This window comes from Colias croceus, chromosome 15, assembly GCF_905220415.1.
Source record: "Colias croceus chromosome 15, ilColCroc2.1".
Lineage (NCBI taxonomy): Eukaryota > Metazoa > Arthropoda > Insecta > Lepidoptera > Pieridae > Colias > Colias croceus.
This window is the reverse complement of record NC_059551.1, coordinates 5303093-5325562: the sequence shown is the minus strand read 5'-3', so window position 1 is coordinate 5325562 and position 22470 is coordinate 5303093. Positions and strand designations below refer to the sequence as shown.

The window sequence follows — 22470 nt, the reverse complement described above, 5'->3', positions numbered from 1 at the left end:
ACGTACGCGTACTCTGCAAATATAGATTCCATTTTATGAAAAGTATAAGAGTAGGTAGCAAACAAACAATCAAATTTTTATCAATATACAATATGACCACTTGTTGGAGTACCTACCTATAGTCAATTTGATGTTCCATCCCTGGAATGACGGCCCCTACATAATTATAACCTAATAAAGGACATTCACAGTAACATAATCAATATACAAAACATTGAGGTATTATTGTACAAAGTACATAGTCAATCAATGATACAAAAGATATTTATTTAATACTTAGTTGATGGTAATTTCATTCCGCGACTCCCATTTATATAATGAGCTAAAACTTTTATTTTTTTAATGGTAGACATTTTATTTTTTTAAATTTCGAAAGTTACTTAAATTATGTTAAAAAGCTTTGATTGTTTATTGTTACAATTCTTCCACTAATAACAATAAACAATTTAATAACGAATGTACTACCTACTAGGCTTGCGTCGCCTTTACGTGGGATGCTGAAATTAAATGCGTTCTAGCGTTTAATACGTTATCAATCGCCTTCATTCTCTGGCCGTATATAAGGGTGCCGCTACAGCCTCAAAGCCAGTTCACCAGCAACCGTCTCTTGTTTTACATCTAAAGGAGAGAAGAAAAATACCAAACAAGGGTTACTATGCATTACGGGAATTACCTTTTCCTAGCATTGCTTTGTATTTTTCAACCAATAATATCAAAAGGCAATATTGTTGATGGCAGGGAATCCCGTTCTGTACGCTCAATACGCTTTGAGCTTTCGGACAGACGATCGTATCGAGACGTACGTGAACGTTTCTTAGTAAGCTCTCCGAATAAGCTCTCGCCGGATCATCACCTAATTCGAGATGACCGCCGCGGACGATCTTCTTTGCGGAATAATCTGGAACGAGTAGATACGATCTTGCATCGAAACACTAGAGCGATCAGGCAGTTGAAGACCAATGAAATACGATCTCAGAGACTTTCTCGATATCAAGATAGAATCATTCCTGATGTTAGATCGATCAATGACCGCACTTTTGATGATGCCTCTCGTAATGTGAGATTTGAACGCGGTACGGCACTATTGGACACTAGGAAAATTGCATCAACGACAGAACGTGTGGATGCGAATGAAAATAAATTGAGCAGAAGTCGAGAAATCTCCAAAAATGCACGTTCAAGAAGTGTTTACGACTTAAAGCAAAGTGAAAGACGCATTTCACAGAATCGTTTTTCACCTGAGCGAAATATTGATATTTCTCGGGACGTATCTGAGCGTAGCCATAATGTAGAAAGAAGATTTAGCAATGCATATCATAGAAGACAAGAAACCAGACAAAAAACTAATGTCCTCCCAAATCGTCCCCGATCATTGGGACGGGAGCAAACTCGTGAAATGCGAATCCGAAATGATGATAATTTGGTGAGAAAAGAAAGGCGCATTTCAATTGAAAATCGACGCAATGTTGATAAACGTATTGATATTCCGGAAAACTTAAAGAATATCAACTCTCGACGCATTTCACAGAATCGTTTTTCAGCTGAGCGAAATATTGATATTTCTCGGGACGTATCTGAGCGTAGCCATAATGTAGAAAGAAGATCTAGCAATGCATATCATAGAAGACAAGAAACCAGACAAAAAACTAATGTCCTCCCAAATCGTTCCCGATCATTGGGACGGGAGCAAACTCGTGAAATGCGAAGCCGAAATGATGATAATTTGGTGAGAAAAGAAAGGCGCATTTCAATTGAAAATCGGCGCAATGTCGTTCAACGTATTGATATTCCGGAAGACTTAAGGAATATCAACTCTCAAAGGCGTGGCTCTACACCAAATAGAGAAGAAGTCAGAGACCGTTTTGAAAGAACTGTTCGAGGTCGTTATACTCGATCGAGATCCCTTACACGTTCAAAACTCCGAAATAGTGTAGCTGGAAATATGCATGAACGCAATATTAATAATATTAGAGAAAAAAGAGAACTCGAAAGACTAGGCGGAGATCGACGATCTGAGGCACGTAGAGAATCAAGAAGCTTGTCTATGGAAATTAGAGACATGGAGAGGGATTTCGCTGGCCGACAATATGCCAGAAATAGCAAAGCAGTCGCCCGTGAAATACAAGGAATTTCCGAAATGAGGAAACCTTCTAGAACATTGTCACGATTGAATATTAGAGATACCCGTTGTGAAGATAGAGAACGTGTTTCTCGATCAGAATTGAGGGAAAGATCAAAAATACTTTTCCGTGAAGCGGAGAGAACTGCCTCTCGACATGAAAGAAGGAACAATATGTTGCGGGATACTGATGAATACGGATCACGTTTCGAAGTATCCAGAAATTTGATAAATTCATTCAAAAGCGAAGAAAAAACTGGAATGATGAATTGGCAAATACTATTTTACACTTTACAAGGCATATACTTGTGTAGTATTTTGGTTAAAGCGATGAATAAAAATGATTATTCTATGAAAAAGACCCGGTGAGTAGTACCTGTTTGCGTACTTCAAATCTGAGTACATGATATTATTATGTTGTTCTAACTTGTACTGTTGAGATTTATAAGCTTTTAATTTAGTTTTAACTTTTAATATGTTATCTTTCAGATCCTTTGGCTGGTTACCTCTATCTACTGCTATGAAGATTGATTGAACAATAATGATATTCATCGGCGCGCTTCTCGAAAATACTACCTTTCTCTTACGATGTATAAGTTACAAACTTATTTAAATGTGTATCTAGTTACTTAAATTTTTACTATCTGAAATAAAATATGGTTATTCTGATTTCCTGTTTTTTAATGCATGAATTTGTTATAAGTATTCTGATTTATAAAAAATACATTAAATAATATAATATACACCCACAAACTAAATACATAATATTAACCCTGTACCTTTCTAAACTACCTACATGAAAGCTAAAATACGTACAACCTTGTTCAATCCTCAAAGCTTATAATTAATTTTATATTTGGCTTTCTTTTATGACAAAATCATAAAAACAAATGATGGTTAACTCATTTTCAAGTTCATATAAATATAGGTACATAGTGGTTTTTTTTTGTGAATATTCTATTGTGTGAATATTTCAAGTGTCTTATCGTTATAAATATCGAGCAAAAAAAAGGGCTGCATATTTGATTCGATGTCCCCGAATTTCATTATTTTTTGCTGTTTAGTCGATTTAGCTGGTAGTGGATTTTCTTAACAAACTGCTTTTCTTTTCCAACTAAAATTTAAAAATATTGCCTGTGTGCGAGATTATTAGAAGTTTTGATACGACAATGGTATAAAAGTGTCGTTTTTAGTACAAAAATAACCTTAAAAAAATTATTTTCATTTTCGATTTTCACAAAAACTACGCATTTTAGTTGGAAAAGAAAAGCAGTTTGTTATGAAAAGTCACTACCCTCTACCTATTTTACAACTCTAAACAATAAAATTCGGGGACATTGTTTCAAATATTTAACCAAAAAAAGTTTTGTTTCGGACTTTTTGTATGGGAGCCACCTTGAATACTTATTTTATTCTTATTTCTAGGGTTCCGACTTCCGAGCCTCAAAAGGCAAAAAAAAACGGTACCCTAATGCTACGGCCACACTACCTTACCGTCTACCGGGCTATTACCGCAATAATTATGGCATTAAATTACCGTCTAAATTACTGCATGAACTGGTGTGGTTACACTACAGTTTACCTAGATATGTCGGTAATTATTGGCATTTACCGCAGCAAAAAAAATATTAGTTAATAATTAATATATAATATGGTTTCTGTAATAATTCATCAAGGATTCTTTCTTTTTAAAAAGGATTTTTTCTTTTTCAAATCATCATATTGTACTTGGAAATGATAAATTTTGTTTGATCCGACGCCACGCATCATTGTGTACACTGCGATGTTTATAGTTCTTCTGTTGGGTATCCCCAAGATCCCAAAGAGAAGAATTCCAAGAATTCCAAAAATTTGCGCCATCGAGCGCTTTTTCATTTGACCACTCCATGTCGGTCGATACGTGCGTCGCCGGTGAGCTCATATTGCACACTGGACAAACGGTAGTGTGGCCGCATACGCAATAATTACGGCGGTAATCTTCTTTGATGTGCGAAAGAATACCGCCGCCGGAGCTATTGCCTACCGCCATTTGTCATATTGATTGGCATTGTAGAATTATGGCCATAAGTCGTGGTTACACCTAGGTGTTGTTAAAGTTGTGGCAATAATTATTGGCATATCACGGTAGTGTGGCCGTAATATTACAGAGTTACTTTGTTGTGCGTCTATCTGTTTGTCTGTCGGCTGTCTGTCTTAAGATAATTTCTCTCAGAAACGTGTACCATTATAATTATTTATAAAAAAAAAAAAACAATATCGTTGGGGCTGCCATAGTCAATTGAGTATTTGAATAAAAAAATTATAGATTTTTTTTTATGTATTTTAAAACCCTATTATTAATAATAATGATATTTAATGCAAACAACTCAAAAAAAAATTTTTCAATTAATTATAAGCAATTAAAAATTGATGAAATTTAAATTAAAATCACGTGACTATAAACGCGCCATGACTGGTCACCGTAGATGTGACGTCAAAATGTTTTAGTTGTATTCGTTTTTGTATCAACTGCAATGTGTGAAAACTAACATTATGACGTCACACGCGTCCGGGTGACGCTTCGGGAGTTGTCGGTGTGTTTTCGGTACTGGATTCAAAGACTAATTTTTATTTTGAAATAACTTTTGAATTATTGCAAAAAAAAAATTTAAAAAATAGTTTTGTTATAAAACTAATATGTACCTAATCTTTCCATTTAGCACAAAAAAAAAATTTATTCAAATACTCAATTCCTTTCCCGTTTGAATCTCAATAGAAAAAAATAGCATGAATTTAAAACAAACTAGTTACATAGATAATGATGGTATGGCAATTGGCAGCCCCGACGACTGTGTTTTTTTTATAAATAATTATAATGGTACATAATTTTATAGATCGTCGGGAAGTTTGTAACATTATTTGTTCCATTTGTTGCGTGAGGGTTTTTGTAAATTTGATTAACTAATCAATTTTCTTTCATCATTTTCATTTTTTGGTTATCAGATCGGTGAAGGTCGAACTATTATGGTCTCCTCTACTAAGAGACATAGTCAACAAGTTATGATCGGTTCACCGTTCAGTATTTTATGCGTGGAAAGTGCGTGGAAAGCTTACGTCTTTTACTGCATCCGTTCCATTTCCATACGATTTATGAAGTATCAAATAACAAGTAGAACAAGTAGAGCGAAACATCTATTGAGAATTGAGATAGGACTTAAGCAATATTTTTGAAAAATGACTGATATCAAAACTAGCACTCAGACAGTGGTTTTATTTTAAGGAGTACAAAATAGTTTGATTGATTTTCGTGCTTTTAGAGTTCCGCAACCGCAACTTCAAAAGGAAAAAAACGAAACCCTTATAGCATCACTTCCTGCCTGCCTGCATGCATCAAATTAAAATTTAATTCTTAAAAATAAATTATAGGTAGGATAGTAGAAAGGTATATTGCCAACAACTAGCTAGATAGGTAAAAGTTAAGTTTCAACTAAATGCGTCTAGTAGTTTTTGTATGAAACCCGGATCACAGGCAGACTGAAAAATAATTTCAATATTTTTTTGGCTTGTGTTACTTGTATTTAGATCCGTAGTAAGTAGGTACATATATTGTTAGATTTTAACTAACTATATTCTTTCTCAGTTAAAATTATTTTTGTATCAATTTTTACCCAAATCATTTCATTCAGCAGCTCTCAGGCCTGAAACGATAACAGACAGATTTACTTTCGTTTTTACAAAATTAGTGGGGATCAGGTATGTACTTTAGCTATATATATTTTTATGTAGGTAACTACACTTTTTCAATGAGTAAAACTGAATAAAAATAAATTTTCTGTACGACTTTTTTTCCTCATATTTATTTATGTGATTCTATTATCATCTTTATCCGCCATTAGTTATTCATTACTAGACATTGGCTTCTCCTATAGCTTTTTTTTTCTACCCGAATGCACAGGAATTAATAGAAACACGTTATCACAACAATACATTTATTTTAAATTCACAATAAACATTTTTACATTTTAATGTTTGTAACAATATATTTTTAGAGATAATATTTTCGTGAGCGTGCCGATGAATATCATTATTGTTCAATCAATCTTCATAGCAGTAGATAGAGGAAACCACCCAAAGGATCTGTAAGATAATATAATTAAAGTTAAAACTTAAAACTTAAATCTATACATATAATAAATCTGTAGAAGGGTCAATTCTGTACATTGAAAATATTGAAAAAATAAATAGCACGGGGTGTTACTGGATCGATACCAAACCCAAATATGTGATTAAAAAAATTTTTGTCTGTCTGTCTGTATGTTCAGGCATCACGTGAAAACTAACAGTCCGATTTCGATGAAACTTGGTATAATTATACCTTATTATCCTGGGCATAAAATAGGATACTTTTTATCCCGGAAAAATACGTAGAAAAAAATAAATCTTAATTTTTCCGCGCGGACGGAGTCGCGGGCGGAAGCTAGTAAAAGAATAAAAATCTCAACTACAAATCAAATACAAGTAAAACCACCATTGTACTCAGATTTCAAGTACGCCAACACCTCACCTGGACTTTTTCATAGAATAATCATTTTTATTCATCGCTTTAACCAAAATACTACACAGGTATATGCCTTGTAAAGTATAAAACAGTATTTGCCAATTCATCATTCCAGATTTTTCTTCGTTTTTGAATGAATTTATCAAATTTCTGGATACGTCTAAACGTGATCCGTATTCATCAGTATCCCGCAACATATTGTTCCTTCTTTCATGTCGAGAGGCAGTTCTCTCCGTTTCACGGAAAAGTATTTTTGATCTTTCCCTCAATTCTGATCGAGAAACACGTTCTCTATCTTCACTACGGACATCTCTAATATTCAATCGTGACAATGTTCTAGAAGGTTTCCTCATTTCGGAAATTCCTTGTATTTCACGGGCGACTGCTTTGCTATTTCTGGCATATTGTCGGCCAGCGAAATCCCTCTCCATGTCTCTAATTTCCATAGACAAGCTTCTTGATTCTCTACGTGCCTCAGAGCGTCGATCTCCCCCTAGTCTTTCGAGTTCTCTTTTTTCTCGAATATTATTAATATTACGTTCATGCATATTTCCAGCTACACTATTTCGGAGGTTTGAACGTGTAAGGGATCTCGATCGAGTATAACGACCTCGAATAGTTCTTTCAAAACGGTCTCTGACTTCTTCTCTATTTGGTGTAGCGGTAAATTGTTCACGCCTTTGAGAGTTGATATTCCTTAAGTCTTCCGGAATATCAATACGTTTGACGACATTGCGTCGATTCTCAATTGAAATGCGCCTTTCTCTTCTCACCAAATTATCATCATTTCGGCTTCGCATTTCACGATTTTGCTCCCGTCCCAATGATCGGGAATGATTTGGGAGGACATTAGTCCTTTGTCTGGTTTCTTGTCTTCTATGATATGCATTGCTAGATCTTCTTTCTACATTATGGCTATGCTCATATACGTCCCGAGAAATATCAATATTTCGCTCAGCTGAAAAACGATTCTGTGAAATGCGTCGAGAGTTGATATTCCTGTCTTCCGGAATATCAATACGTTTATCAACATTGCGTCGATTTTCAATTGAAATGCGTCTTTCTCTTCTCACCCGATTATCATCATTTCGACTTCGTATTTCACGAGTTTGCTCCCGTCCTAATGATCGGGAACGGTTTGGGAGATCATTAGTCCTTTGTCTGGTTTCTTGTCTTCTATGATATGCATTGCTAAATCTTCTTTCTACATTATGGCTACGCTCAGATTCATCCCGAGAAATATCAATATTTCGCTCAGGTGAAAAACGATTCTGTAAAATGCGTCTTTCACTTTGCCTTAAATCGTAAACACTTCTTGAACGTGCATTTTTGGAGATTCCTCGACTCCTGCTCAATTTATTTTCATTCGCATCCACACGTTCTGTCGATGATGCAATTTTCCTAGTGTCCAATAGTGCCGTACGACGTTCAAATCTCACATTACGAGAGGCATCATCAAAAGTGCGGTCATTGATCGATCTAACATCAGGAATTATTCTATCTTGATATCGAGAAAGTCTCTGAGATCGTATTTCATTGGTCTTCAATTGCCTGATCGCTCTAGTGTTTCGTTGCAAGATCGTATCTTCTCGTTCTAGATTCCGCAAAGAAGATCGTCCGCGGCGGTCATCTCGAATTAGGGAATGATCCGGCGAGAGCTTATTCGGAGAGCTTACTGAGAAACGTTCACGTACGTCTCGATACGATCGTCTGTCCGAAAGCTCAAAGCGTATTGAACGGTCAGAACGGGATTCCCTGCCATCAACGATATTGCCTTTTGATATTATTGGTTGAAAAATACAAAGCAATGCTAGGAAAAGGTAATTCCCGTAATGCATAGTAACCCTTGTTTGGTATTTTTCTTCTCTCCTTTAGATGTAAAACAAGAGACGGTTGCTGGTGAACTGGCTTTGAGGCTGTAGCGGCACCCTTATATACGGCCTGAGAATGAAGGCGATTGATAACGTATTAAACGCTAGAACGCACCTAATTTCAGCATCCCACGCAAAGGCGACACAAGCCGCGAAGCACATAATATTATCACATTTAAAATTTTATAAAATATTGCTGTATTTTTATATTTATATCAATTAAATTAAATAATTGTTTGGTACATATTAAGAGTGTGAATGAGGAAAGACTGTTATATATTAATATAGCTTTGTTAATCATTTTTGTATTCATGGTAGGTGCCAGGTGGTTTATAGGCATACGTGATTCCGGCGCGGAAGGACGCGACGGCTTAGAATAATTACACACGCGACGGTTATTTCAGTAATAAAACTTAACCGCATCTAATATAGGTATTTATTTTTTGGTAAGTATTACATACGTCATGTTACATTTTATAATAATTAATTTAATTTTAAAATTACAAATAGATTCCTCTACATAAATTGAAAATTTGTAGTTTTAATATAAATAGTTAAATAGCTAATTTAGTTAATATATTATATTTGTATTGTATCATATAATAATGAATTATATAAATAATTCATTTCTAGCATGGAAGAAGAGGTTAGGTAACAAAATTAAAAAATTAAAACAAACGAACTATAATAGGTACATAATATTAATTTTCTGTTAAAATATTATTATTTGCACCATTTTGCCATACATTTTTCAAGTCGACGTCATTGAAGTACCTAGTACCTACCAACCAACTAACTGGCACTATATCTAAAGCCACCGGAACCAGGTTTTAATTTTAAACCGACTTAAATAAAGGAGGAGGATGTTCTCAATTAATGTCGGAATTTCTCCAAATTATTAGGTATGTTCCCCAATTTCTTTAAGACGCAGGACCAATTTCGAAAATTCTTATTTTGATTGAAAGAGTATAGGTACCTACCTACTGCTAGATAACTCCCAGTTGGTATCATAATTGAAGGATCTCGTCGTTTATTTGTAAGTTGGTACCAATTAAATTTAGTCTAGTTCTGACAACTTGAAGGCGGTTTATATTTTGTTAAAACAGAATTAAGTATTCAAATAGGTTGAAATAATCGACATAAGTATATAATCTATCCACAGAATCTATCAATGGTAAATCGAAATAACTTAGCGAAAATAAATCCCGAATGAGAAATGCGTCGTTCTACATTATTTTAGAGAGAAAAGCTGAACCTGCGTTGCTTACCGTACCTCATTCCCACTTTATCTGTGGTCCCAGCTGCACAAGAAAATTTGTCTCCGTGCCCTACATTTATTATCTGATTTAACCCATTGAAGCGATTGATTGCAAATTACTATTTTATGATGTGTTCTTTATTTATGAAAATTGGAAAATGGTAGAGAATCCTTCATCAAAATCTGCTCAACTGTGGCTCAACTATTAACGATATACGTATAACAACTAAACATTTTCCATTGAATTCCACGTTGAAACAATATTGATAACTAAGATTGATGATTTCAAGTTTTTTGTCAGTACCTAGCTCAATTTTAAATTTGACTGTGTTTGATTACCTATCGGTTGTATACGTAGTATATTATTATTAGTCTGTGCTATCGGCTATCAAGTACCTATCCACAGATTTAAGTTCATAGCTTGCTTTATAGGTAAAGGTTTTTGTACGAATGTATGTTGTTAACACTTTCGGGAATACTGAAAGGATTTTGATGTAGGATCAAGGATGTAGCTTATATGTATCTGAATAGTATACTATTCACCTTAAGAGTATATAATACAGTAGTAAAAACTCTAAGAGTATAACGGATTCGTCCATGGGATGAATTAAACATATACATAGGCCATACCTAGATGATAGAATTATTGATGTCAATTATTCATGTTCTTTGCAAAAAATACATAAGATTGGTCTAGGAGCCTGCGGGAGATCGACAATCATCGATCTCATCTAAAACTAGGTACTCTTTTTTTAATCCTTCTTTGAATTTTGATATAACTTTCACATAATATTATAGGTTTGTGCCTTAATTATGGGATTTTATTGTTATACTGAATCACATATCCCAGGTACCTACGTATAGGCTTTCGGAAATAAAGTTTAATAAATTTACTATGTAGACTTAAAACTTATATTCCGCCTCATGATCATGTTCATCAATCTAAAACTATTTGTTGAACTGAACTAAACAGTTTCATTGTGAATGAGGTTCATGTGTGTCAAAATATTATATTTTATCACGTATATGGATAATGAGTGATACTCATTTAAAATATGCCATAAAATAAAACAACAAAATGGGCAACCAATGGTTTATTTTTTGTAAATCTTAATCCTAATTATATCCGTAGGATTGCATGATAGCGGTGAAGGGTGCTGTCGTCTTTGCAACTTTCTCACCGGCCTCCTTAGTGATTTTCTGTAACAAATTAGGTTAAATATTAGAAACTTATCACATGTGGAGCTGCTATAGTTAACTTAATTTAATAACTCAGTAAAGGTTTTCAAATCACATTAAATCAGATAATGTAGGTAAGAAGTTAATCATCATTTCATTTTTCTGATATTAAATAAAATAGGAGTAGCTTTTGCTACAACTAAATACACAAAGAATATAGCTGGCTTGCATTTCTTTTTAATTTAAGATGAATAATTTTACCTTAAGTTTCCTCTCATAGGCAACTTTGTGGACAGCCTTGAACTTCCTCTTGTCCTCAAGTTTGCGGACAACTTCACGGTACTTCCAGCCGACTTCGTGTGAGAGGCGGCCAACGTGACAGTACTGCAATTAAAATTGTGTTAGACTTGTCGTGATACAATCATTTACTTTTTATTCTTTCATTTATATTATCAGAATAAAAATTTATGCAACATATGACTATGTCTTCAGTCGCAAATTACCCAAAAAATAACATCATTTAAAACATATATTTGCACATATTCATTCTAAAACATCCATGAATGTGTCACAATTGGTTACAGTTTTCATTAACAACATAAAACCAATATTCTACTTATGTATCCATAATAATAACTCTCATCATATAAACCTCATCTTAATAACTATATCACACAATAAAAATTGTTGATATAACGAAACATGATAATAGTTACACAACATAAAAGCTGAAGATATTCAATAGTTTAACTAATGACAGTAACATTAAAGAGTGCATAATGTGTGATTCATATTTCCTTTGTAATAGATACTTAAAATAAAAATGTTATTTACCTTGCGGCCAGGCTTTAGGCAGAATACCCTGAGGGCTGCAGGTACGACGACGCGACGGCGGTTGTCATAAGGTGGAGGGCAACCGTCGTAGCTACGGAGCCTCCTGAGGGCATCCTTTCCACGCTCTGTCTTGTGGGGGATCATGCCTGGAACAATCATTTACTATTAGTAAACATTCTTAAATTAAACCGAAAGTTAAGTTAGTTAGGAATGTGAATCATAGCTATTGTTTTATCACAGACATCAGATAATGTAGGTAATTGTGTTTGTATAATCATTGACATTTTATAAAAGTAGGGATACCCAAGTTGGAGTGTGATGGAAGTGCCGCCCCTTTGATTATAAACAAAAATGCCCCTTAACCCTGCTTCTTCCAGCTCTGGTTGGATATACATAATTTTGTAAGTTAGCCCCCAAGTGGAGACAAATCTAATATACCAAATATAATTTAAAGATATTCAATCCATTCTTCAGTTGTTATAGGTAGTTGGTGTAACTATTACAACTTTCTTTTATTTGTAAAGATTATGTTCCATTTTTGAGAACAAGCTATACATAATATACATACTAATATTATAAATCGGAAGAGTTTGTTTCAACACGCTTATCACAAGAACTATTGGCCGATTTGAAAAATTGTTTTGTTGTTGGATAGCCCATTTATGGAGGAAAGGCTTTAAGCTATATATCATCATGCTAAGAACAACAGATGGGGAGGCACATGGGTGAGACTGCTGAGCGCAGGTAGTACTTATATACAACCTAGTTTTAGTTGTTCTAGTATTTATTAAATTGATTTAAATTTATTTCGGTATTAATTGGTGATTAACCAAGTAATAATTTCTATGCATATTGAAAGAAATATTTCTTTAACAGTTTTTAAATACATTATGTGACAATTATTGTCTCCACTTCTAGGCAAAATAGACTTAAACTCTGTTAGGATACAATCTCTTGAATGGAGCAGCATATAACTCAAGCTATAATGCAACACAGTCCGGAAAGAGATGAATACAATGTCTGTTGCATTCATCTCTTGTGAGTGCAACATCAAAAGGTTATATTCTTGCAAAAATTAAATTAGACTGTGCTTATAAATCTATGAACATTACCTAGCTTTATGATTTCGATATAGGTAGTAAAAATAATAGTTTTAATAATTTACCATGTTTGGTGTACAAGTAGTAAACTTATGATTTTAGTTTGTGTCATATATTCTATTTTGAGGCTAAAAAAGTTTGATTAATTTTATAAATAAACTTACCTCTGACAGTCTTCCACAGAATCTTGGATGGCGCTCTGAAGTGGAATGGACCACGCGCTGGGTTCACATTGCAGCGTTTGCGCAAAAATGACATGAACTTCAACTTGTTTCTGCAAAAATATAATCATTAGTTCGAATATTAGTAAAAAAACACTTGAATGAATAAATTAAATCAGGCATTTGTGGTATTTTACAACTAATTTACGTCAAAAAGTATTCGAGTATTTATAATCTGATAAATATCTATTGAAAAATGAAAGACATGCGGATACATTTACCTGAAGAAGTTTCCTGAGATGTTAATTTGTTCACATCTTACAACAACAACTTTGTTTCCTTCAAGGAGGACCTTAGCAATGATGGCAGCCAAGCGGCCGAGTAAATGGCCACGGCCATCGATAACTATGGCCTGAAATTGTAAATGTTTATTTTAGAAAAATCGACATCACGTTTTCATTGCAGCGCAGGAAATGTAACACACCGCACATAACCTCAAATAGACATTGAGAGCAATGACAACAAAAGCAATTTACACTGATAATTAAGTTATTTCGTATTCATATTCGTATTCGTTCAAGAAAGTAATTTCGCTATTACTTAATCGAAATAATTACATCTTAGCAGTTTCAAGAAGCACTTGCCACCGAAAACTACACGTGCATCACTAGTCATATTACTACAACATTTTCACTCGAATTTAAGAACAAATACATAATTTATAAAATAATTTTGTCACTTTAGAGATACTTATGATTTTCAAGTGAGTAATTCATCAATTTTCACAATTTTTACTCTCACCTTATTGCTAAAGCCCGTCATTTTCACGACAACAAAACGGAAAAGGCTAACTTTTTAAACCAAGATGGCCACCGGAACTTTTTTGACTGATAAAGTTGCGTTCAACATAATTTTGTCTATATTTTCGGTATAATAAAATTTAAAACTCATTAAATTTCAATTTATTTTATTATATTAATTGAAAAGCTGAATTTATTTTATTATATTAATTGAAATTGAAAAGCTTTATTATATTAATTGCAGCTGAACTGAGAAATATATTTTAAAAATTGCTTGTATGCTTTTTAATATATATGAATATGAATAGAAATTTCTTAAAATATGTAATAATTAACTGTGAAAACATGTTTATTAAAATAATAAATTTAGTTACAGTGCGACATAAAAGAGATGAAATTAATTAATTTGGAACTAATTTTTTTTCATTATCTGGCAACCCTGAATTATCAATGCAGCTGTCAAGTTGAATAAAAATTTGTTGTTTATTTGGTGAAGTTGAGATAAAATTGTTATTATAAACAATAAATTTACTAAAAAAAGGAGAAATCATGAAAAAGGTTAAACGTAGCGGTGTCCGTGATGCCATATATAAAGTTTTCATTCGGTGTTTCTCATAATTTCAAGCTGAAATACGAGAAAGATATTTGGAAAACGTTTACAGACGTACAGCAGATTATACCGGTGAGATTCTATTTATTTTTGCTCAGTACTACGTAAAATAGAATATTCCATTAGTGACGAGTGTTTAATGTACGTATCTATGGCGATTATTACGTTTTTGAAATTTAATTTGAGGTAATTTGTATGTAAACAAAAACTAGTTTTTATAGTGCGACCAGCACAATTTGAGTCAAGAAGTTATATCCAATCCAACCAGCCTTAAATAGTATAGTGATAACTATTTTCATACAGCTATCTATGAATCCTTACTTGCTACTTACTAGAGTGGACGCAGGGATCCAAAGTGAGTCTTGGCCTCCGACATAAAAAAAAATAGTTTTAAGCTACTAAATAAATATGTTAAATGTACTATTTGATTTTATTCATCTTAATTCGTTTGTTATAGGGGTTTCTGAAAGCACAGTACGCAGGATAGTGGAGCAAGGGAGTAAAAATGAAGGAGAATATCTACAATAAATAATTAAAAATATGTAGTTTTCAAATCACCTTGTTTTTTTTACCTGACGGACCCAGAAGGAGCGTACCTAATGTGTTTGAGCCTTAGGTTTGAGCTGTATGTATGTATGTTTGTTTGTTCGTATGTTTGATTCTATGTGCGCCTCTGCAATCTAAATGGCTTGACCGATTTCTATAAACTAATTCCAAATACATTTAAGTAAAATTTGACCTAGGTAGGTCATTTAAAATACTAATGTATTTTTGTCTTAAATTTACACGATGATGAATGAAACAACTTTAAATCGCGGTATTTATTACTTTTTATTTTTTTGATTTTTATTCTATAGTATCAAGATTGCTTGCGTCGCAGTATCAGTGTTGCTATATGAGCGACGGTGGCGCCCTCATTTTTTGTCATCTCTTTTGTGTCGCACTGTAATTAGGTACTTTTCCTAAAATATACAAGAATTTTATTTCTGATATAAATGTAATTTGTGAATTTGTTGAGAATAGATTGAATATTCTAAAGAGTAGAGCCGGTTAAATATTTAATCGTTATCTTCCACATGCATTCGTCTTTTGCTTAAGCTAGCTACTCACGATTCAATTTCAGCAACAATCTGTTGACACAATCTGTAGTGAGCCGACAGATTGTGTCGTCAATAGTATAGTTGAGGGCACGTTGGGGGTGTAACCCAACATGTTGCGAATTGGATCGGCGCGGAAGCAACCAGACAAATTGTCTTAGCAGATTGTGTGCGTGTTGAAACGTAAGTATTGTGATTGCTCCAATCTCGGCTCAATCGCGCTGCCGCGTTAACTGCAACAAATTGTTTCAGCAGATTGTTGGTTGTGTTGAACCGTGAGTAGGGCCTTTTAGATCATTAAGTAATGGATGGAGTACGCTGGCAAATGTTCTAACAACTTTCTGCTGATTTTGGTGCGGGGAGGGTAACTCACACTATTGAAACACCATCACACATTCACAAAAATAATTTGTGTCACGAAAGTCGTAAAAATTTACGACCTTTTAAGCGACGAGTTTTTAAATTCAACTCTATCCCTAAGTTCATAAAGATTAAATTTGTATTTCATTCCAAGTTGTCTTGTGGGGAGTGCGGTTCAATATCGCTATCGTTCTAAATTCAACTTTATAACTTACGTCATAAAGATTAAATTTGTATTTCTTTAAAAGATAGTCTCGTAAATAATGCGGTTCATTATCGCGTTTTAAATTCAACTTTATCTTTTAGATCATAAAGATTAAATTTGTATATTTTCTTTCCATGATAGTCTCGTGGGGCCGCATCAATGAACGAGTAAACATGATACATCGACGATTATTAGAAATTGCATTTAATTAGAAATGTACGTTAAAAAAATAGAAAAATATACACAAATGAAGGGTTATTCCATCTTTTTTAATATTCGACATGTTTGAATTGCTTCTGCAAGATTTGACAGTGCAAAACGGAATTTTTAGCGGAGCACTCGCAGACGTCCTTTCGATGTTTTACGAATACGCAGAGTGTTTGTAATCGATTACGCAAGTAGATTTTATGAAAGCATAATATTTTTCGACTCGAATAATATTATACCTCGACAAAAGGGGAAACGCCTGCGAGTGTTATCCATTACTTAATGATCTAAGGTCTTTTGAGACCTCATAAAAATGGCCCATTTATTAGCGAGCAGCTGGTAGCGATCTCGACTTCGCATGCTGATTCATACGTATCATATAATATAGTTACATAAAAACTGCATCAAAAACCTCTCCTATGTTTCCAATACACGAAGGGTCTACAGACATTGGACAGCAACTTTATACAAAGTGTTAGTCGCGGGACCAATGCAAAGTAACGAAGACGAAGACTGACGAAGTTATTGAGCTTGTAGGTCAACTATAAGTTATATTTTCTCTTTAGACTCCAAGTGTAAAGAGCTTAACTAGCTTTGTCTTTACGATAAGGTTTTAACTACTTAACAAATAGGATGAACCTTCTCTTTTGCACGACGATGCGAAGCATCAGAGAGTGCTTTACGATCGAAAAATTTTTTTTATTCTCAAGAAGTAACATTTCTAAGAGAAATTGAAGGTCTGCATCAAAATCACTATCCGAGTCAGAAGAAAACATTATGTACATGTTTGAACGCTACATCGTCACGACAGTAAGCATCACAACACACCATGACATGTAAATAAGTATGTTTCCGCCTTAATGTGCACGCATTCAATTTCTTCAATTTCCACAAAGGTCATCCGTCATAATCCCTCTGGGCTCCAGGGACTTCAGTCGCCTTAAATAAGTGTGGACTTATGATTCATTCTGCCAATGTTAACAGCCATACAGCTACCTATCTATTTCTTTTGAATAAAAGTTAAAAGTGGCAACATTTAGTTAGTTGTCATTTGTCAATTACTTTAAGATTGCGACTGAAGGACTTGTATCCATGGTTATGAATAAATTATTAAAAAAAAAAAAAATGTCATTTGTCATGTCTACTTTGTAATGACATTTAGATGACAACAAAAATATTACATTTTCAAATTGGAATTGGATTCATTTTAGTCATACATTATCATCAAAATCTATTTATAATCAATACTTACTCAGTAAGGTCTTATTAAATATTGGACCACGTCAGTGTACAGTAGTCGGCCATGAATATTAAGTTAATGTTTAGTCCAATAACAAAGTTCTCATAACAATATCGTCTAATCAATTCATAAAGTTACTTTACATAATGGATATTCCATATAGAAAAATTTTCATTTATCTCCTTACTTTTGCCGCCTATGCTTATACGGGTATTGGATCAACGATGTTACGAAACTTGAAAGATGCAGTATTATCAGCAGAGTCTGTTTTTGGCGATGTATTCAAAAATGTCATAACTGTTGCTGAAAAATTTAGATCTTTGCACGATATTTTTGATGCAGCAGTGGAAGAAGATTGTATATTTACATGTCCAGAAGGTATGTTTACTATTTTTATTTGTTTAAGAATGAGTAATCACCTATTAAATTATCTTTGAACTCATTAGTGTTAATTGTTGTTGGATCATTATTCCTGTGAAGTTATCAGTATTAAACTACATAATATGTAACTTCAAAATATCATATTAATGTTTCCATATGCAGGGGCTTATAATTTTGAAATTGTTTTTATAGTGGTGTAACTTAATTCATTAATAACAATGATTTAAGATTTTGAAGAACACACATTTTATTATGCTTATTTGAAGTCTTTTTAGTCTTAATATACACTTTCCAACATATTATTATGACTAATAATGCATTTATGACAATTTGAGAAGTTTTAATGGGTTTCCCCATTTACATTTCAATGATTGATGGCAGATTATAACTCTGTCTCGTTCTTTTTATAGAATCTGTGTAAACTGTAAATGTATAAGTATTTAACTATTTATATACATTGTAGTTTAATAAAATTTGAATATTGTATTGTTAAATAATGTTTACGAATTACAGGTCATAAGCCAGTGCGTAACAAAAACCACATACCTAAATCAGATGGCTGTGGCTCATTGGGCTTTGATATATCTTCAGAGTATTTACCAATTGAACAAATGACCAAATGCTGTGACGCCCATGACATTTGCTACGACACATGCAATAGCGGCAAAGAAATTTGCGACTTGGAGTTTAAACGGTGCCTTTATAATTATTGTGATTCGTACAAGAGTATTAATGTTGCAGCTGATGCAATTACCAAAGGTAAATGACTATTATAGTCACACAAAATACAATACATTTTTTTACATGTATTAGAGCTTCACCTGTATGTACCTTATCATTATCTGGCGCCTTTAGACTCAATTTTGACCCACCGATAGAATTAATTCACTTATACTTTGTGCACTTTTTCAGTGACAATACAATTCTTATTTGAGCATGTATCTATATTAATAATACACTAGCTGTTCTCCGCAGTTTTACCTGCATTGCTCCACTCCTGTTGGTCTTAGCATGATGATATATATAACATATAGTCTTCCTCGATGGGCTATCTTACTCTGAAATAATTTTTGAAATCGGACTAGAAGTTCCTGAGACTAGCGCATTCAAACAAACACTTCATCTTTATAATATTAGTATAGATAAGAGAGCAATGGAGAATAAGTACTGCTTGATGATAATAATATTATATTTTCAGGTTGTAAGGGAGCAGCTAAATTACTATTTACTGGCACTTTAACTCTTGGTTGTAAATCATATTTGGATGCTCAAAAAAATGCATGTTACTGTCCTCCACCAAAAAATAAATACAAGAAATATACAACAGGGGATGGAGATTTATAATATTAACAGGACTATGTATAAGTGTGATTCTTTGTTTTTATTTATTTTATGTTATGTTATAATAAACATGTTTTTTATTGTCTTATTTTGGTGTTCATTCTTAATGTATGACTGTAAAGTTTTTTGATGGTTGTTTTATTGTAATTATCTTTATATTGTAGATGGAATGTGGCGTTAAAGTGAAAGCTGTGATTTTTATGCAGATATTTATCTGGGAATGAATTTATTTAACATAAGTTTGCTGTAGTAGTAACTCTAGTCATTTTTATTTATTCTGGTATGCTAACAAAATATGTATGCTATTGAAGTATTGTGTAAAAATATTCTCTAACCTTGTAGATATTAGGGTTAATCTCACAGAAAAGGACATCATTTAGAATGTAAATTTATTATGACCAATAAATAGAAAATAATATGCAACTTTTTTAAACAAAACGGATGGTCTGAATTTCATGTTCTAAAATCTAAACTTAAATTAAACAAACTTGTCATAACAATAAAAAAATAAACAAATATATGAATATCACTTTTTTTATTTTAGCAATAAAAATTACATCTTACCCTCTTGGGATTACACATCTTATTATAAAATAATTTATTTGCTAAATTTAAGAGTATAGGCCTCTTGAAGTCAGCGATGAAGAGAGTAAAGTAAAGTTACACAAAGGTATTCGACTTCATGAAGTGTGAAGGCCATTAATTTTCCAATACATATTAAAACTAATGGACGCAGTCAATGCATGTTTCTTTTCTTATGTTGAGCTTATAAAAATAAATGAATGTAAATAAATGCATTTAATAATATATATTAACTTTACTGTTTGCTCTAAAATAACTCATTTAATGCATTAAAAAAATTATAGAATGCAAACGATACATTTTTATATAGATGTATTCTATTTCTATGTTAAGAGTTCCTTAATCTCATCTTTTTCTGCAGCTTCAATGTATGGTGCGCCATCTGGCGTCTTACCATTTTTAGATGCACCCTGTAAAATTATAAAGGAAATAATATTAATAAAATGTACTGATCAGGAGGGTTACCATGTTGTGGAAAAAAACATAGGTTGTCTAGCACCATGCTGGACATAATACTACTTTAAGACACCATGGTAACCTGTTAGAAACATGTTTCATCACTACATAGTATAAAACATAGTCGCTTTCTCTGTCCCTATGTCCCTTTGTATGCTTAAATCTTTAAAACTACGCAAACGATTTTGATGCGGTTTTTTTAATAGATAAGAGTGATTCAAGAGGAAGGTTTAAGTATATAATTTATTAGGTTCTAGACAAAGCGGGCGAAGCCGCTGGCGGTAAGCTAGTATAATAATTATAAGAAACACACTATCTAATACTGGAGTGAAGTATTCAGGACTGAGGGGTATTTACACAGCAGGAAAAAATTATGTTTTGACAAATATACTATGTATAGAAATAATGTAATGATATCCAGCCCCCCTAGCCAAGTGGCTTTCTGTTAGCGTAGCGTTCAATAGAATAGACTACGAATGTATGAGATTGACGTAAGCTGTAGATACGTTTGTCTACAGCTTACGTCAATCTCATACATTCGTAGTCTATTCTATTGAATGCTACACTAACAGAAAGCCACTTGGCTAGGGGGGCAGTTCTGATAAGTGACACAAAAGATGTATTTTTATGATATTTACTTCTAGAAGTTCTAGAAAACATATGACAAATCATTCAATACATATATTGCAATGAATATGAATAATTGTAAAGACAAATGGCTATATAAATGACACAAAATCTCACATGTTTCAATAAGGTTTTCACACAATCAGTATGTCCTTCCCAAATAGCTGCTAAGATCACAGATATGCCATGCTTATCTACCATCTGCAATTAAAATATTATGCAATTGTAAAATAGAAAAAGAATAATCAAGTAAATCACAATGCAATATTACTTATGAAATACATACATTAGGATCTGCACCTTTATCTAATAAATAATTAAGAACAGCAGTCTGTCCATAGTCGGCAGCATAATGAAGCGGTACCCGGCCGTCAATTGAAGCATTGACATCAATTTTCTGCAATAAAACCAGAAATATAAACGCTTTTTATTGAGACACACATGAGACTCATGGGATATATAACAACTACATTAAAATAAGAAACTTTACAAAAACAACAAAGCTATGGCCGGACACATAAAGCTCAATGATGTGAATTTTATGGTTGGCTAGTTAGTCATTACTTACTTGTTTTTCTACGATATCCTTAACTTGATCGATGTCGCCGTTCTTAATACCCCAAACTAATTCACTCATTTTAACAGGGTTTTAATTACTTCTGTATATTATTAAAAATTCTTTGGAACTGAAATGATTCTATCAAAAGGTAAGCTGAAACAAGCAGAAAATATACAGATGACAGCTGAATGATAATTATTGAGATTCGGGAAAAGTGACAGTGACAACCTTGACAACAGAATACCAATACAAACAAGAAACAAGTAAACAATGAAATAAACAGATAAAAATGTATAAAGCCATAAACAAACACGCTTTCCCTGCACTAACATTACAAAATTGCATAAAATTCCAGATACGCGAGGGCTTTTTCTTGTCCTATACTTCACAATGTCTTATATTAAAGATGTATTGGACATGCAATGTCGTTGAAATTATATTGCAATTTGGTACATATCATAGACACGTAAGCTCTACAATACACTGAATTTATAATTAAAAGTGTTATTCTGTGGTGTTAATCGCATTTAGTAAGCTAGCATCATGTGCTAGCATCTTAAATTCAGAAATTAGGAAATAAGAATGGTTTCTGACTGCCTTAATTATTTAGAAGTTTACTTAAAAATGCATTTAGGAAGATTTTATTGCATTTAGCCACTAAAACTTGATTTTTATAAATATTCCAATATTAATTTTAATTAGCAAAGGATGATGTAATAAAGAAGTGTATTACCCCAAAGTCATCAATTAGAATTACATCACATCAATATCACAGATTATAACCTATCTTTCTTTTGCTTTTAATACGTCTTTTTCCTATGATAACACTATCTATATCTATATCGATACACTGAATTCAGTTTAGTGTATATTGCAGTATAAATAAATTGTTCCATAGGTCACACTGTGGAGCACTGTGGTCACACTTCAATCTTTTTTGTCCATC

The 22470-nt window shown here is 33.1% G+C and overlaps 5 protein-coding genes across 5 annotated transcripts; 2 read left to right on the top strand and 3 right to left on the bottom strand.

The window, feature by feature from the left end:
- The first annotated feature begins 558 nt into the window (after window positions 1-558).
- Window positions 559-2788, top strand: LOC123697720 (desmoplakin-like). Its single transcript, XM_045644252.1, has 2 exons — window positions 559-2484; window positions 2609-2788. Exons 1-2 carry the CDS (start codon window positions 656-658, stop codon window positions 2652-2654), a joined length of 1875 nt encoding a protein of 624 aa, XP_045500208.1. The 5' UTR covers window positions 559-655; the 3' UTR covers window positions 2655-2788.
- A 3285-nt stretch (window positions 2789-6073) lies between these two features.
- On the bottom strand, window positions 6074-8569 carry LOC123697719. Its single transcript, XM_045644251.1, has 2 exons — window positions 6663-8569; window positions 6074-6235 (listed from the first exon to the last, which is right to left on the bottom strand). Exons 1-2 carry the CDS (start codon window positions 8492-8494, stop codon window positions 6190-6192), a joined length of 1878 nt encoding a protein of 625 aa, XP_045500207.1. The 5' UTR covers window positions 8495-8569; the 3' UTR covers window positions 6074-6189.
- Window positions 8570-10864: 2295 nt separating this feature from the next.
- LOC123697718 (60S ribosomal protein L13a) lies at window positions 10865-13973 on the bottom strand. Its single transcript, XM_045644250.1, has 6 exons — window positions 13861-13973; window positions 13341-13471; window positions 13063-13172; window positions 11799-11944; window positions 11226-11348; window positions 10865-10985 (listed from the first exon to the last, which is right to left on the bottom strand). Exons 1-6 carry the CDS (start codon window positions 13879-13881, stop codon window positions 10902-10904), a joined length of 615 nt encoding a protein of 204 aa, XP_045500206.1. The 5' UTR covers window positions 13882-13973; the 3' UTR covers window positions 10865-10901.
- Window positions 13974-17513: 3540 nt separating this feature from the next.
- Window positions 17514-19388, top strand: LOC123697716 (group XIIA secretory phospholipase A2). The gene is made up of 3 exons (XM_045644248.1): window positions 17514-17956; window positions 18473-18718; window positions 19158-19388. The coding sequence occupies exons 1-3, from the start codon at window positions 17725-17727 to the stop codon at window positions 19301-19303; spliced, it is 624 nt and encodes a 207-aa protein (XP_045500204.1). The 5' UTR covers window positions 17514-17724; the 3' UTR covers window positions 19304-19388.
- A 430-nt stretch (window positions 19389-19818) lies between these two features.
- On the bottom strand, window positions 19819-21727 carry LOC123697717 (myotrophin-like). The gene is made up of 4 exons (XM_045644249.1): window positions 21534-21727; window positions 21252-21362; window positions 21083-21166; window positions 19819-20292 (listed from the first exon to the last, which is right to left on the bottom strand). Exons 1-4 carry the CDS (start codon window positions 21600-21602, stop codon window positions 20206-20208), a joined length of 351 nt encoding a protein of 116 aa, XP_045500205.1. The 5' UTR covers window positions 21603-21727; the 3' UTR covers window positions 19819-20205.
- Window positions 21728-22470: the final 743 nt, after the last annotated feature.